The sequence below is a fragment of the Caenorhabditis remanei genome, chromosome II, assembly GCF_010183535.1.
Source record: "Caenorhabditis remanei strain PX506 chromosome II, whole genome shotgun sequence".
In the NCBI taxonomy this organism is placed as follows: domain Eukaryota; kingdom Metazoa; phylum Nematoda; class Chromadorea; order Rhabditida; family Rhabditidae; genus Caenorhabditis; species Caenorhabditis remanei.
The window spans coordinates 14,973,371-14,987,551 of NC_071329.1; the positions used below are offsets into that span (position 1 = coordinate 14,973,371).

Consider the following 14,181-nt stretch of genomic DNA (forward strand, 5'->3'; position numbering starts at 1 on the left):
GTGCGGCCAAGAGGAGCTTCCGGATGTCCTCCTCTTCCGACACTCCGCTCACCGGTTTGACCGGAGGGTCCGCTGCCGGTGCCTTCCACTCCAGTTTGAATACATCTGCAAAAAACGGAATATGTCAAAGAAACAGTGCGCCGGTTACTTACGCCTCTTGGTCGTCACCGGCTTGAAGGCCGATCCGCGTCCATCCTGGAGAGGTGTGGCTGGTTCCGAGCCCCTCTCTCCCAACTCTTTGGCTGCTTCGATCTCATTCGATTCGCCTAAACAAAAAAAAACGTGTTTTTATTCTCTACATATTTCAACTCACGTCTCCGGTAGTTCGCGAAGACCGTTTGGACCACATCATAAATGGCCCAGAAGTTTATGGTGGTGATGGTGTTCTCCATTATTGTTTTCTGGAAGTTACAAGTTTTTAAAACAGAGAAAGCGTCGAGAATCAAACACGTTTGAACGTGGACAAAGTAATTGAAGACATTTTGAGTTTTGAGATTTGAAAAAAGAGAAAACAATTTTAAGCCTTATTGACGTGCTTCCACTCCGGTACCGTTACAGGTGAGCAGACAATGAATTGAGAGGTTTTAAATGAAAAACGGAAATGTGACGGATTTTAAGACGGAAAAAGTGGAAATCTGACGGATTCCGAGCCAAAACAGTTGATATTTTACGGATTTTAAGCCAAATAATTTAGATTTTAATAGATTCTCAGCCAAAAAAGGTGGAGTTTGATGGATTGTAAACCAAAAAAACTCAAAATTAGACGAATTTTAAGCAAAAAAAGGTGGTATTTGACAGATTTTAAGACAAAAAAGTCGAGTTAATATCAAAGCGAATGGAATTGGAACGATTGCATTATCAAATAGAGCATCAAAAAGCTTTCCCGATCACATAAAAACTTAAATTATGAGATCATGCTAGTGAAAGAATCACGACTATCAAAAAGTCGGGATGTTTGCTTGAAAGGTGTGTTAATGGGAAAATGGCGGCGGTCGAGTCTTTTTGAATTGTGGGGGAGGAAAGGCCTGGCGGCTGGTACCGGCGGGCACAGAAAGTTAGAAATTGGTAAGAGGGGGGGGGTAGCAGGGAGAGGACGGTGGAAGACATATGGAGATCGATTGGAAAATGAAAACTTGGTTTGGTGCCAAACAACAGGTCATCAGAACTTTGATTTGAAAAGAAAAGGGTATGTTTTGGATTGCGGCAAAATGTTGTTCGAATCAATTTTTTCGTATTTAAGGATTCTATGATCGGTATTAGGTATACTCATTAATCGGTAATCACTTTTATGATTCTCAGAACTCCCCGTTTTTGATTAGAAAAAAAGTGTTTTGAATAAGTCATTGCGATCACACAGTTGTGGCACATATCTTATGGTAGGTCCGTTTAGTCTCACTAGGGAATGACTCGCCCAATGTTTGGAGAAACACAACATGGTATATATCGCCGGAAAGCTGACGTTTCCCTGATTCCAAATCTATATTCAGTTTTTGCAGTGGCCCTCCCAGTTTTGAGAAATTCAGTTTCAAAGTTTGGGTAAATTTGAGTACAAAGATATGACCGTCCAGTTTAAAACTATTTGATTTCTAATTGCGAACTTATCGAAACACATATTTCTCAACCTCAAAGTGATTAAAAACAAAAGAAAACTTCCAAAAAGAAAAAGTGCTGATATTCACACATTCCCATCGTTCTCTTCTCTTTCCAGATGTCCCGCACACACCCCCCTTAGAAAATATAAACGAGAGAGTACCAGAGAAACCAAACGAAACAGGCGGGGCGTTGTCGAAAGTGAAGAGAAGGAAGGATACTGTTGATTGGTCACTGGTCACCGAATCTATGTAGTAACTTGATCAAGGGGCACGGTTTTGGAACAAGGAAGAGAGAGTGAGAGACAGAGAGAAAGAGAGTTGGATGGAACGAATGCGAGGAGAATGTAAAGTGTAGAAGGTTCTGTTGGAATGGAATGACCTTGAAATCAGACAGATATTATGAAATTCTTGTGGAGAGTAGAAGAAGATGAAACAGATGAAAGAGTTAGTGGACAAAACAGACGTGACCTTAAAATGAATGCTGCAAGGTATCGAAATCGATTTTGGCAAACAATTAATAAGATGTTAGTTTGAGGGTTCAATTTCTGTAAGATGAATTATCTTAAGGACACAGTTATGGGTCCGGAAAGATGAGACCATAAACGAAAAAAGGGAGTCAACTAGGGAAGGCCGTGGAGTTATGGGAGGTGACCTATATGGTTGGAAAGCTGAAATCACGCGAATTCCAAATATAAATTCAGTTTTTGCTCTCGAGGTCTGGTATTCGAGAAAAATGAGGCAAAAGTTTGGACCACTGACATTACCCTCAAGATGTGTGAAAATATCGGCAGCGACTTTGACCTCGTTTTTCTCGAATAGTAGGCTTCGAAGGCAAAAACTGAATATATATTTGGAATCAGGGGGATTTCAGCTTTCCAATGATATAAGACACATCCCAAAACTCCACGGACTCAGAGGCCTTCCCTAGTTAGCATTTGTGAGCATTTTGATGACACCTATTGAAAAAATGAAACTTTCCTAATTGAAAAAATTGAACATCTAATACGATGTTATCATTTTTAACAAAAAATTACGTAAGTCCTGACATATAACACTGAGAAAATTTTGCAGAATTTAGCAGAAATTTAGCAGATTTCCAAATCCAAAAATATAATTCTTGAGGTCGAGTTGCCATAAGAATTTAGTCTCAATCCTTCATGTTCTTTTATTTCTTTTTCCTTTTTTATGAACCGTCTTCCTTTGACAAAAAAACGACTCTCATTCGATGTGAATTTCATGACCTAATCAAATTCTCGACACCCTTTCCCACTCATTATTAGTACTTATTGCATTCAATGTGCTCCTCTGCACATTAATTCTCTCCAAGCAAATGTCATTAATCACATAAAAAAGGGAGCGAACGAGCACTTTTTTGGGGGTAGAAACATTATAGATGGCTGCAAAAAAGAAAGGAAATAAAACATTTAATAAAAAAGAAAAAAGAAGGGCTTGGGAAAAAAGAGAAAAAGAAAAAGAGGAGCGACGATCGTTTGGAAAATGTTTTTTGATGGGTTTATGAGTATTGTAGTAGAGCTGAGAAAAAATATAACTTTTCTAGATGAATAGGGGATGACGAAATTGATAAATGAACAATGATTCAGGAAAGTTGTAAAAAGTAGAGCCAAGCCTAATTCAGGATAAACATTGAGTAAAGTAGGAGACGGAAAAATAACAATTCAAAAACAGAGGAGGGTGTATGCGTAGAAATAAAAAATGAATACGAACTACAAAACATCTTATGGGCGATATAGGACAACAAGGGGAGGTACAAAATGAAGTGCACTTTTCAAAATCCTCGTCACTTTTTGAATACGATTTCCGAGCTGTATTTTATGTTTTCTCTTTAATTTTATGTTCCAGAACTGATAGATTACTAATAAGTTCATTTTAACTTTATTTGGGTTTTTTAGGTCATGTTTTAATACATTTTTTCCTTATTCACAACCGTCAAAAATCTATTTTTTACACATCTCAGTTTAGAGTTGGTCTAACATCATATTTCCCCTTTTCGCATTTTTGACATGCTTATGCAGAAAAGGGAAAAAGTATGTAAAAATACAGGTTTCACCGTTGCTGAATAAAATAAAATTTGTATTAAAATACATTTTTACATGTCCTGAATAACACCAGAACAGAATTTTCTATCGAAAGAGCAGTAATACCGTGTAATTAGGTATGGTACTACCTATTTTTGGTTCTCATTAAACATAGGTAACGGATGATGAGTATAATTAACTATAACGAAGATTATGATATCTTGGGATTTCTTGGGATTAGAAAGAATTTCTAATAGGAAATTATCTAGCGAGAAAGTGTTGAAAACCCAAAAAGTTCATTGCAAACAAATAAACCTCCCGTGATACTTTCCGGAAAACATAAGACTATAGTTTTTTGTTATTTTATCAATAACTTCATAAAAAATTTTATCAGATTCGTTTTCAGCTTTGAAATAGCTTTCAAAATACCCCATTTCTCCCTCCATATATAAATTTTCAATCAAATTCCGCCCCTCGCCTTGTTTCCATGGAAAGCCCTCTTCTTCTTCATCTTGTGTTCTTCTTGTCCCCTCTTGTCGAACAACACGCGTACCCTTTAACGTAACGGCGGTTGCTAACGAAATACTAAACTAGTATGTATCTAGACTAATATGATGTGCGCAGCAGCAAAGAGAGGAAACGGCAGGTGCGGGCTACGGATAAGGAAAGGAGGTATTTAATACGTAAGGTTGCAAGAGAATATGGACTTTTGGAGTGTATCTTTGCATCCTCGTCCTTCACAGAGCTTTAGTAGAAGATGGATTATTAAATGCGTTGTCTTCAAAGCCCATTTTTTCAATTTTTTCATGGTTTTTCAGAATTTCTTTTAATTCTGTATCAGATTCGAAATTTTGGCTTTTCGTGAAACAAACTCAAAAATTTTCGAAAAATTGGAAACATTTGAGTTTTGAATTTGGACGGCAACATATGTTCTTGCCATTGAGCACGCAGATTTTGATACCTTTTTTGTGATCCACTGGAAACGTTTAGAAAAAAGAAAAATGTATAGCTTATGAACAGTGTACTAGGTCAGAACTCATTTTATACAACAATTTTTGTTTCTGAAACATGATCAAACGATAGTGTATTCGAACTAATATGACTCCGGTGTAACGCGCATCTTAACCATCGTTTTTTGTTTATGTTCATCTGTAATTCTATTCTATCCCATCTTCTCTATTTTTTATTCTAGTAAGAGTTTTTATTCTAGTACTGAATAATAAGTTTCATTAGCAAACAATCAGAGGACAAAAATATAATTGACATTTGAAATCATTACAAAAAACCAACAAACATTTTTGATAATGAAAAGAAATTAGTATGGACGAATCATTAGTCTCCTTGTTTCTTCTTTCACAACTATATATCCTTTAGATAGTTGAAATTGGTGTTCTGCTTTAATTGCCTTACTCCTTTCATACCATTTCTTTCTCTCTATCCCTTCCTGTTTTGTTGCTGGAGGCATTCGTAGCCATGCTTCACCTGAAAAGATTTTCGTATAAAAAATTGAAAAAAACTAGCTCAAAAAACTCACGTGCTTCTTCCGAATTTCCACGGCCCGTTTTTATAAACCATCTGTAAAACATATTCTTTGTCTCCGATGGTTTCCTCACTTCTTGAGGCTTCCAAATAGCTTCAACATCACTCGGGTCGTAAATGTTCATTGTGCGGACTGAAATATTAGATAAAAAGTTTCAAAAGTTATTAAAATCTATATACTTACCATTAATCCAATCCTCATAAATCGGAGACTTTATGACGTGCTCCAAGACTTCAAGCGTCTTCTTTTTTTGGTCATCGGGCGATCCACGCGCAAGAATTGCATAGGCCTGTCTAGCAAAATCCTGAGGAGAGCAGTCACCCGAGAATGGTGAATTCAATATTTTCTCCATTTCACGTTCTGTCATAAACGACAGATTTGGCGTCAATGATGGAGGTGATGGGGAATCTGAAATGAAATTATTATTTCGAACAACTGGAACCATGTCGGCTTAATATACCTCGTGTCGAATTTTGTAGTGATGAAGGAAGGGTGCTTCCAGATGGCATGCATAATCCTGGACGAACTGAATCCAGTGCAGTTGAAAGACTTCCTAGGGAAGATGCTGCAAAATTCGAATTCAGCGTTTGAACTCCTGAAAAAGTGAGCGATACAGTTGGCATTCAATGAAATACTCACCAAGAAAATCTGCTTGTGGAAGCATATTGAATGGCTGCAAGAGCCCTGGCACCGAACTTGTTGGAAGATGGGTAGTAGTACCCGTATTCTGAAGAGTGCTACTCATTTGAGTTTTTGCCGCCAAGAAGTTATCTGTAACAAGTATTCGAGGTAATTGCACTGTTATAATTGGGATTTAGAAAAACACTAACCAAGAGGGTTTGGTGGAAATGATTTAGGCATTTCGAGGAAAGTTGCACTCGGGACAGTTTGAGCAAGTGGTCTTCTGGCTCCAAAGAACTGGTCTGAAACAGTTTATCAAGCTACTGAAATGACAGGTTTCAAATTTCGGTCAAACTCACTTTGCCAGGTGATGGAGGCCGAATTGATTGGGAAAGGTACGGTAGGAGCAGGAATGGTGGGGTTGATATCAAATCTTTCGATTACCCGGTTGATTGGAGAACTTGGCATGGATAAATCGATTGGAATGCTTGCAGTCGAGTTTGCATGCGGAAGAAGAAGGCTTCCTGGAGGGTTTATAGGAAAACTGGTATTTGCTGGATTGGCTGAAAATTTCCAAGAAATTGTTTCCCTGATTTAGTATCTCACCACAATTTCCTTGAAGCATATTCAAAAGGTCAAGGAGAGACTGGTCAACAGTTGAAGACAAGTTCATTCTGAAAACGTTTAAAAAACTTTGTCGAAAACTAAAATTAGAATCAGATTTTGTGACGCAACTCAGAGATGTCTTGTCGTTTGGATGAACAGAGAATGAGATCATAAACGGGGATAAAATTATACATAAATCACGAGTTTTTTCCAGACAACTTTTCGAAAATAGTCGCAAGGGACAACGGGTCACGACAAACTCCACAGAGACTTTTCATCGTGTTACTGAATCTGGTCAGAAACCAGATGTTGAGTCAGAAAATGAGTAGAGAAGAAGAATATGAAGTGCATAATACAATTATCAAACTCTATGAAAGTTCTAATAATCTGAAAACAGTTCTCTTTTCATTTTTTGATTAGTAACTCTTTATCTTCTTATCTCAACTTCATAAAGTTTTTTTTTTACATCTGATTCATTTCGAAAACTATTTATATAGTGTTCACGTCGCTTTCAGAAATTCTCATTTTCACATGTTTTCTTTTACGACATCTCTGCACGTAGACAGACCTCCTCTCCATTCTTTACCCTCACTTTATCTTTTTCATGACATTTCAGTGTCTCCATGTCTCAATTCTCACGACCAACGCAAGTGTAATCAATATGTCCCTGGTAGCATGTATAACCACCCTCCTCTCGCCCAGCATGTGTGCGTCGTGTGTGCGCATGAAAATGTTAACAGCGAGGACACCGTGGAGAAAGCTTTGAAAGAGCGACGAGGTTTAGAAGGAAATGAGGTACAATGTAGTTTCGTATTCAAAGTCTGCATTTGACATAATACTGGAGATATCGAGTGTGATCTCTAATAGCGAACTTATACATGGTCGTGTGAGTTTTGTGATTTATGTTTTTCACAGTCGTAACTCATTATCGTCGTTCTTTTCATCAGAAGCCGTCGGCGCTCCGTTTCTCTCTCATTTTCATCCTAGTATTCATTTATTCCGTAGACTCCGCCCATTTTCATCACTTTACAACCGATAGTTGTTTTTACAATAAAGCCACCTTTATTCTGTGTAAAAAATAAAGTTAGGCCTAGGATTTTCAAGAAAAATTTTGCGGGCTGAAACGCATGATCGGCAGGGAGTTATGGGCGGAGCTTAAAGTGCAAGCGGGGCAATTGAAATTCCAGCTGATTTTTTAACGAGTAACAATGAATTTTAAGAAAAATTCGTGTTTTAATCGATGTTTTTGCAGTATATGTATATATTGTTTTTGTTTAATCAATCACTGAAACCTTAAATTTTCTTCCATTTAATATTCTAGTCTTCTCATGTCCTTTAAAATCATAGCTATTCATTATTATCCTTTCTAATTCGACCATTTTCACGATCCCCAACGACAACCGATGAATTCTAGAAATCACTCCCAATCTGATGATTTTCGACAGACAACCTCTACAATGCTTTCGTTTGATCTTAATAATTCTTGTGACTTTTTTGCTGCTAATGTTGTTCATTGGCCAGAAATTGCAATGACCTAACTCCTTTCTTCCTTTGACGATGATGACTCTTCACGACTAGCGTATTAGATTTCATGACTCTTCTTCATTTTGAAGAAAAAATAACAAAAGAACACAAGATTTTTCGAAAAAAAAACTGTTTATTTTAACAGAATAATGAAACAACCCGTAAAGATGAAAGAAATAATGGGATATGGGAGGAGACAGAAAAAAACCAGTTGGGGCTCGATATGTACATGTGAGAGAGAAAGATGATGGGTTCATGGGTCATGGAGGGACACGTGGATATGGGAAAAGACGGTGAGCGTTTTGGATTGAGGTCAGTATTTGTATGAAGGAAATGAGGAATCACGGACAATGGTGAAAGAACAAGTGGATGAGACACAGCGGGAGGAGGAGAAGGACACATATTTCTAACAAAATATAAGGAGTATGAGGAGGACAACATTATGAAATGATAGGCGTATTCAGAAGAATTTAACTGATTAGGGGAAGGAGAAAGAATAGTCAAAATTGTCATGGATTGGGAGAGATTTGTGGAACAAGGAGAAGCAGATGACCGTTGAACTAACCGAGAAATGGAGAAGATTCAACCGGGGGAAATAAGGAGAAGAGAAGCCAGAATTTACAGATGTGATTTTCAATCTGGAAGTGGAGCGGGAAGGTGGAGATGAGTTGAGGGGGCTCAATGAAGTTGGGACAAGGAGGGGGAGAAACAAGAAAGAGGAGGAACAGTAAGGAGAAGAGAACAACTTAGAGACCAGATGAAAAGAGAAAGAGACAGAGTAGCATAAATGATTGGAAAACAAGTACCGAAACGTACCCGATTATTGAGACGATGGTCCTGCTTCGTCCTTCTTCGACTTCTTTCCATCCGGTTCGCCCTCATTGTCATTGTTCTTGTCCTTGCGTGGCCTTCCTCTCTTCCTCGTTTTCTTCTCTTCTCTTTCCTCCTCCTCCTCATCTTCTTCTTCCTCACCTGCACCCAACTCATCCGTTTCTCTGGTGCGGATGAAGCCTCTCTCCAATTGGTGCTTGAATTCTTCAAAAAGCATCCTGTCTCTTTCGCACCAATCGAAGAACTCTTGTCCCTCCTCCCTTTCGATTTGCTTCCACTCCTCTTCTGAAGGAACGTAAACAGGTAATTGAGAAGCCTGATATTTTATTAACTCACTTGTCTTCTTGATGTCGTGCTTCTGAGATTTCCGATAATTGAAGAAGAGCCGCTTTGCAGTCACCCGTTTCATGCTCACTTTTTGGGGAATTTGGGAAGTGAATTGCGGGTTGAACAGGTTTCTCCGATCTGCTGAAAGTGTTCAAAAAGTCGAATCGAATTGTTCTGATTGATCACTCACGAAGGAATTCGTCGCTGTACAGCGGACAATCTTGGCAGTTCTTTTGGGCTGCTCCAAAAGCTTGCAAAAACTCGAAAGAGTTCGGGTCGAGCGGAGTCGTGTGTTGTTTAATTTTCCGAACGTTGTCCGATTCTGTCCGAGTTGGCTTCCATGGCTCCACAGCTCCTGTCTTCTTACGCCGATATGTTCCTGTAAACAATTCATTTTCATTTCAAAACTTTAATCAGTATGTAACTTACCACGACGTTGCTTTGGTGCCTCTTGTGGTCCGCTCTCCTCAGCCAAGAGCTCCTCACTACCTCCAGGAAGAGCCGCATCTGAAATTATATGCTTTGGTGTAAACGTCTTGGGACTTCTGACTATTGGAATGCTCAGAATGATGATGGCTTCTATAAAAGAAAAATAAATACCTTCGACTGGATCCACTGGAGTGAGTCCTGAGGCCTGTGGTGGAGATCGAAATTGAAACTGGTTCCTATAATTGTAGAAGTTGTCCGGCTGGACATGATGGACTATTCCAGTATCTGAAATTTGATGTGAAAAGTGAAAGAATTCGTGAGAGTAGAAAAAAATCTCAAAGATAACAAAATAGAAATTTTTCGAATTTTTCGAATCAGTCAAATTTTCGACTATGTTTTTGAATATCGATAAAAATCCAAGCGTGCGGGAGATTTTTGACTATTTTTGATAAAAATTTCAAAAATTTTGAGTAAATTTGTGAAAAAATTGTGCGCATTTTTGAATCCGTACCGGGCTGAAACTTTGCAAGTCTGGCTTTAAGTAAGCTGAAAATTTCATGTGGGACAACTCATTTCTGACAACTAAACCACGCAACTTTTGGATAAAATGACACACTTGTGTTCTCAGCACCCTCAAGATCTTCAGTGTCCTGTTCTTCTGGGCGATTTGGGTCCACCGGTCCGCTTTCCTCCATCATGAGCTCCTCAGCCGTTCGTTCCTCAGGTTCTCCAGGAAGAGTGACATCTGAAACTATATGGTCTTGGTGTAAACATCTTGTGACTTTGACTATTGAAATTCTTGTGTTCGCTCAGATATATGAAAGAAAACGACAGACCTTCCACTGGAGAGTCTCTTGGGAGTTGCAGCTGTAGTTGTGGCTGGCTCCGGTAGTTGGCGAAGGTGACCGGCTGGATGACTTCTTCTATATCTGAAAATTGATGTGAAAAGTGCAAGAATTCGCGAGAGTAGAAAAACATCGCAAAGATAACAGAATTCTGAGAATTTTTCCGAGAAGTAAACTTCATCTCGGTATAACTTACCTGCCTGGCTTTCTTCATCCAATTGCTCAACTGATGCCTGGATTTTCATGTCGCTCGTTCCAATTGGGACTTCTGAAAATTGACGAAAATTATGAAATTCTGCCTTTTCTGTTATTTCCAAATAAACCTATCAACTTATATAAGAATTTTTCATGCTTACTTTTTCTGTGGGCTTCATCCAATTGATCCTGGAGAAATTGATTCTTTTTCCTCTCCTCTTCAAGCGCAGCCATCAGTTTTTTAATTTCCTCGTCTGAAAACATGTCGAGTTTACAAATGAAAGTCATTTTGTGGGAATAAGTAGTCTAACAGTACTCACTTTCTGTCTTCTCAACTTCCTTCAACTCCCTCTCTGCTGCTTCTTTCTTTTTCCTTTCTTCCTCCATTTTTTCGATGGCGGACTCGGTTTTCCTCCCTGAAAAATATATCAGTTATGCTCTGCTAATTTCTAGGATTGTCCATTACTCACTTTCTTCGTCTAGTATCCTTTTCATCATCATGACCTGCTTCTCCCTCGCATCCTCGCTTCTTTTCAACGCAGTCTTCAATTTGTTGATCTCCTCATCTGAAAGTTTTTTAAATTGTGAATGCCTTCTTTTTGTGACCGTTAAAATTGAAGACTCTAATAGAAGTGCCCCCAGAGCAAAGTCTATTTAACGCGGTATATATTTTTCATCAAAGGAGATATCGAAAAGTTGCTAACAGACAAATTATAGCTGAATATTTGTGAAATATTTCTTTTGTTGAAATAAGTTTGATAGTTCTCAAGGCAATTGAGATATTGTTCTCCAAACTCTTGCTACTGGGGGCCCCTCTGTTAGATGGTTTTTTAAAATGTAAATAGATAATCTAACAATACTCACTTTCTGTGTTCTCAATTTCCTTCAACTCCCTCTCTGCTGCTTCTTTCTTTTTCCTCTCTTCCTCCATTTTTGCTTTGGCAGATTCGGTCTTTTTCTCTGAAAAGTAGATAAATTAAATTTTTAGATATTTCTAACACTATTTGTGCATTACTCACTTTCCTCCTCCAATTTCTCTTTCATTTTTGCCTCCAAATCATTCTTTTCTTCGGTCTTCTTCTTCAAATCCGCGTCCAACTTCTTGATCTCCTCGTCTGAAAATTATTTTGAATTTTGAAAGTCTTCTTTTTTTCTTATCTAGGTTTAATATCGTCTTCTTTCTAAGAAAAAAAAAGTCGTTTTTCTCAACATCTCAAAATTACTCACTATCCATTTCTCCCATAGCATTAATTGCGTCCTGGGCCGTCTTCTTTTCCTCCTCTGCCTTCTTCAATTCTTTCTTCAATTTATTGTTTTCCGCTTCCTTCTCCTCCAACTTCGATTCCATATCTTTCTTCATTTTTTCCATATCCTTCTTCATTATTTCAATCTCTGAAACGATAGTTTCTATTTTTTGTTGAATAAGTGCGGTGTTACTTTAAAAAATGAACCGATTGTTTTCAAATTGTTTTTGCCATGTATTCAATTTTTTAGTATGATTTTTTTCGTTTTACCCAGACTTTACTCACCTTTATCTTTATTTTCTTTCTCTACTTTCTCCATTCGTTTTTCCAGCAAATCAACGCGAGCGCTGAGCTGATCATCCCCTTGGCAGGCCTTTTTCAGTTTTTGGTCTGAAAACGAAAGAAATTTTAGGAAAATAGAATAACCACTCGCTAACCTTTCTCCTCATTCTCCTTTTTCAGTTTCTCGTTTTCCTCCATCAGTTGAGCCAGACGGAGGTCCTCTGCAAAAAATACAAATGCACATACACATATAATTTTTGGTTTTAAAGCCCACCTTCCGTTGTTTCGGTTCCAACGTCTCTCGTGTCCGGCTCGGAGCGACGGCGTGATGGCCCTGGTTGATCGTCTGAAAAGGAAACTGAGTTTTTGTAAATCGAAACGAAAAAGACCATACCGTTTCCATCTTCTCCGTCGAGTGATGTATCGGGGCCAGATCCAGAGGGGCCAGGAGCAGGACCATCGCTTCCCTCGGCGCCAACGACGGCGATTCCTGAAAAAGAAAATATTTATTATTCACATTCAAACTAATATTCTATTAAATATATGCACCTGGTGGCGGGAGAAGGCAATTCAAGTAAGTCAGCAACTGGGAGATGATCTGGGAGTCCCCAGCTGCGGTGCTCCCGGGGACTTCCCTAGTCGGGTACCAAGTTCCGACTGGGGCTTCACAGACAAAGAGGACGGGCGGATCTAAAAATAAAAACTTATTGAACACTTCAATGACACGTTTAACTTACCCGGGTTGCTGGTGGGGACTCTCGTGAAGGCAGTGGGGCCTTCTGGGCCGAGTTCCCGACCGGCTGGTCTTGGGAGGAGCCGGTAGAACTCCTCACGCTCTCTTCCTGAAAACAAGTTTTTCTTGAAGAAAATAGTTTTGAAACTCACTTCTATTGGCATTCACAAGCAGTTGATAAAGCATTAGGAAGAGGAAGAATACATTGGTGGGGGTGAACGCGTTGTTGTCCATGTTGACTTAAATTAGAAAATATTGGATTTAAAAGACAAGACTGAAGAGAATATGAAACGGATTGGGATGGCGCAAGAATATTTTTTTAAACTGCAGAAGAGGTTGTGTTGAATGGAAGAGAACGGTGAGTTTTAAGAAAAATACCGTAAAACTTGTAATATAGGAGTATCTAGCGATGCCTGTTTGCAGCGGTATATCTCGATTCCCCAAGGAAATATCAAAAAACTACTAACTGTCAAAATATAGCATAATAATCATTGAATATTTAATCAGTTGAAAAATGTTTCATATCTATTAAGACAGCCGAGATAAGATGCTCCAAACTTTTGCTACCTCTAGATGCGCCTTTATTTCAGGTTTTACGGTAACAGTTTGAAGATTAGTTGAGCCCATTTTTACGAAGAAAAATTCTATTTGTCAATTTTTGTTAATGTTGGTTCTAGGCCAATACTACTTGATTAACTACCCCATAAATTTTACGCTAATGTCGGTATGTGTTAGACAATGAAGTGTGTCACTGAGAGGAGCTCCGCGATGACCCGCAAAGGTTGTAAACCGTGGATGCGCGGCGCGTTAGGTTAGGAAGACACCGATATAAACTTTGAGCGAATCTAGCTTGGAAAAAGTCGGTGTGTCGGCACGAGAAATAGGAAAAAGATGGTAATGAATAGTGGAGGAGAGAAAGGACAGAGTTGGAAGGAACCGAGGCGGTGGAGATGAATGGAAAGGGAGTACTTACCGTAAAAACTGTATTATCACGGCATGTCGGTATACTTTTCAACTGCCTCCATGAAAAATTATGTGGTTTCAGAAACTCTTGAAAATTAAACGAAAAAACTTTTTTGGACATTCTATTTGTTGATCTAAAAGTTACTAATCACGCTGCTTCTAATCATAACCAAGAAAAAACACCGGGATAATCATATTCATGAATTCTGAGTATAAATGGGATGTCGTTATAACACAGGTGCCATTACAGTTTTCGCGGTATACTGACGCAGAGACAGTTCTAAGAACGTAAAGTTGTAAAATGAAAACCTTGCTAAACTACAAGTCTTATGCAAATTGCAAAAGAGTGATATGAGTGAAAGAACATTTAGGATCAGAAAAGTGTAATAATGATGAAATAAGAGATATAAGGA

At 38.5% G+C, this 14,181-nt stretch overlaps 2 protein-coding genes across 2 annotated transcripts; both read right to left on the reverse strand.

Annotated features, from left to right (window-relative positions):
- Positions 1 to 4,943: 4,943 nt before the first annotated feature.
- GCK72_007045 (uncharacterized protein) lies at positions 4,944 to 6,462 on the reverse strand (the record flags this gene model as incomplete). The annotated part of the gene is made up of 8 exons (XM_003109995.2): positions 4,944 to 5,110; positions 5,163 to 5,300; positions 5,352 to 5,576; positions 5,629 to 5,763; positions 5,808 to 5,939; positions 5,999 to 6,091; positions 6,149 to 6,352; positions 6,396 to 6,462. The coding sequence occupies 8 exons, from the start codon at positions 6,460 to 6,462 to the stop codon at positions 4,944 to 4,946; spliced, it is 1,161 nt and encodes a 386-aa protein (XP_003110043.2).
- A 2,277-nt stretch (positions 6,463 to 8,739) lies between these two features.
- GCK72_007046 (uncharacterized protein) lies at positions 8,740 to 13,039 on the reverse strand (the record flags this gene model as incomplete). Its single annotated transcript, XM_053725953.1, has 21 exons — positions 8,740 to 9,035; positions 9,087 to 9,218; positions 9,268 to 9,456; positions 9,507 to 9,584; positions 9,678 to 9,791; positions 10,123 to 10,251; positions 10,343 to 10,435; positions 10,548 to 10,619; positions 10,708 to 10,800; positions 10,867 to 10,962; positions 11,017 to 11,112; positions 11,411 to 11,506; positions 11,566 to 11,661; positions 11,774 to 11,938; positions 12,076 to 12,180; positions 12,228 to 12,293; positions 12,347 to 12,418; positions 12,467 to 12,562; positions 12,622 to 12,762; positions 12,810 to 12,914; positions 12,958 to 13,039. The coding sequence occupies 21 exons, from the start codon at positions 13,037 to 13,039 to the stop codon at positions 8,740 to 8,742; spliced, it is 2,412 nt and encodes an 803-aa protein (XP_053590147.1).
- Between the last annotated feature and the right edge of the window lie 1,142 nt (positions 13,040 to 14,181).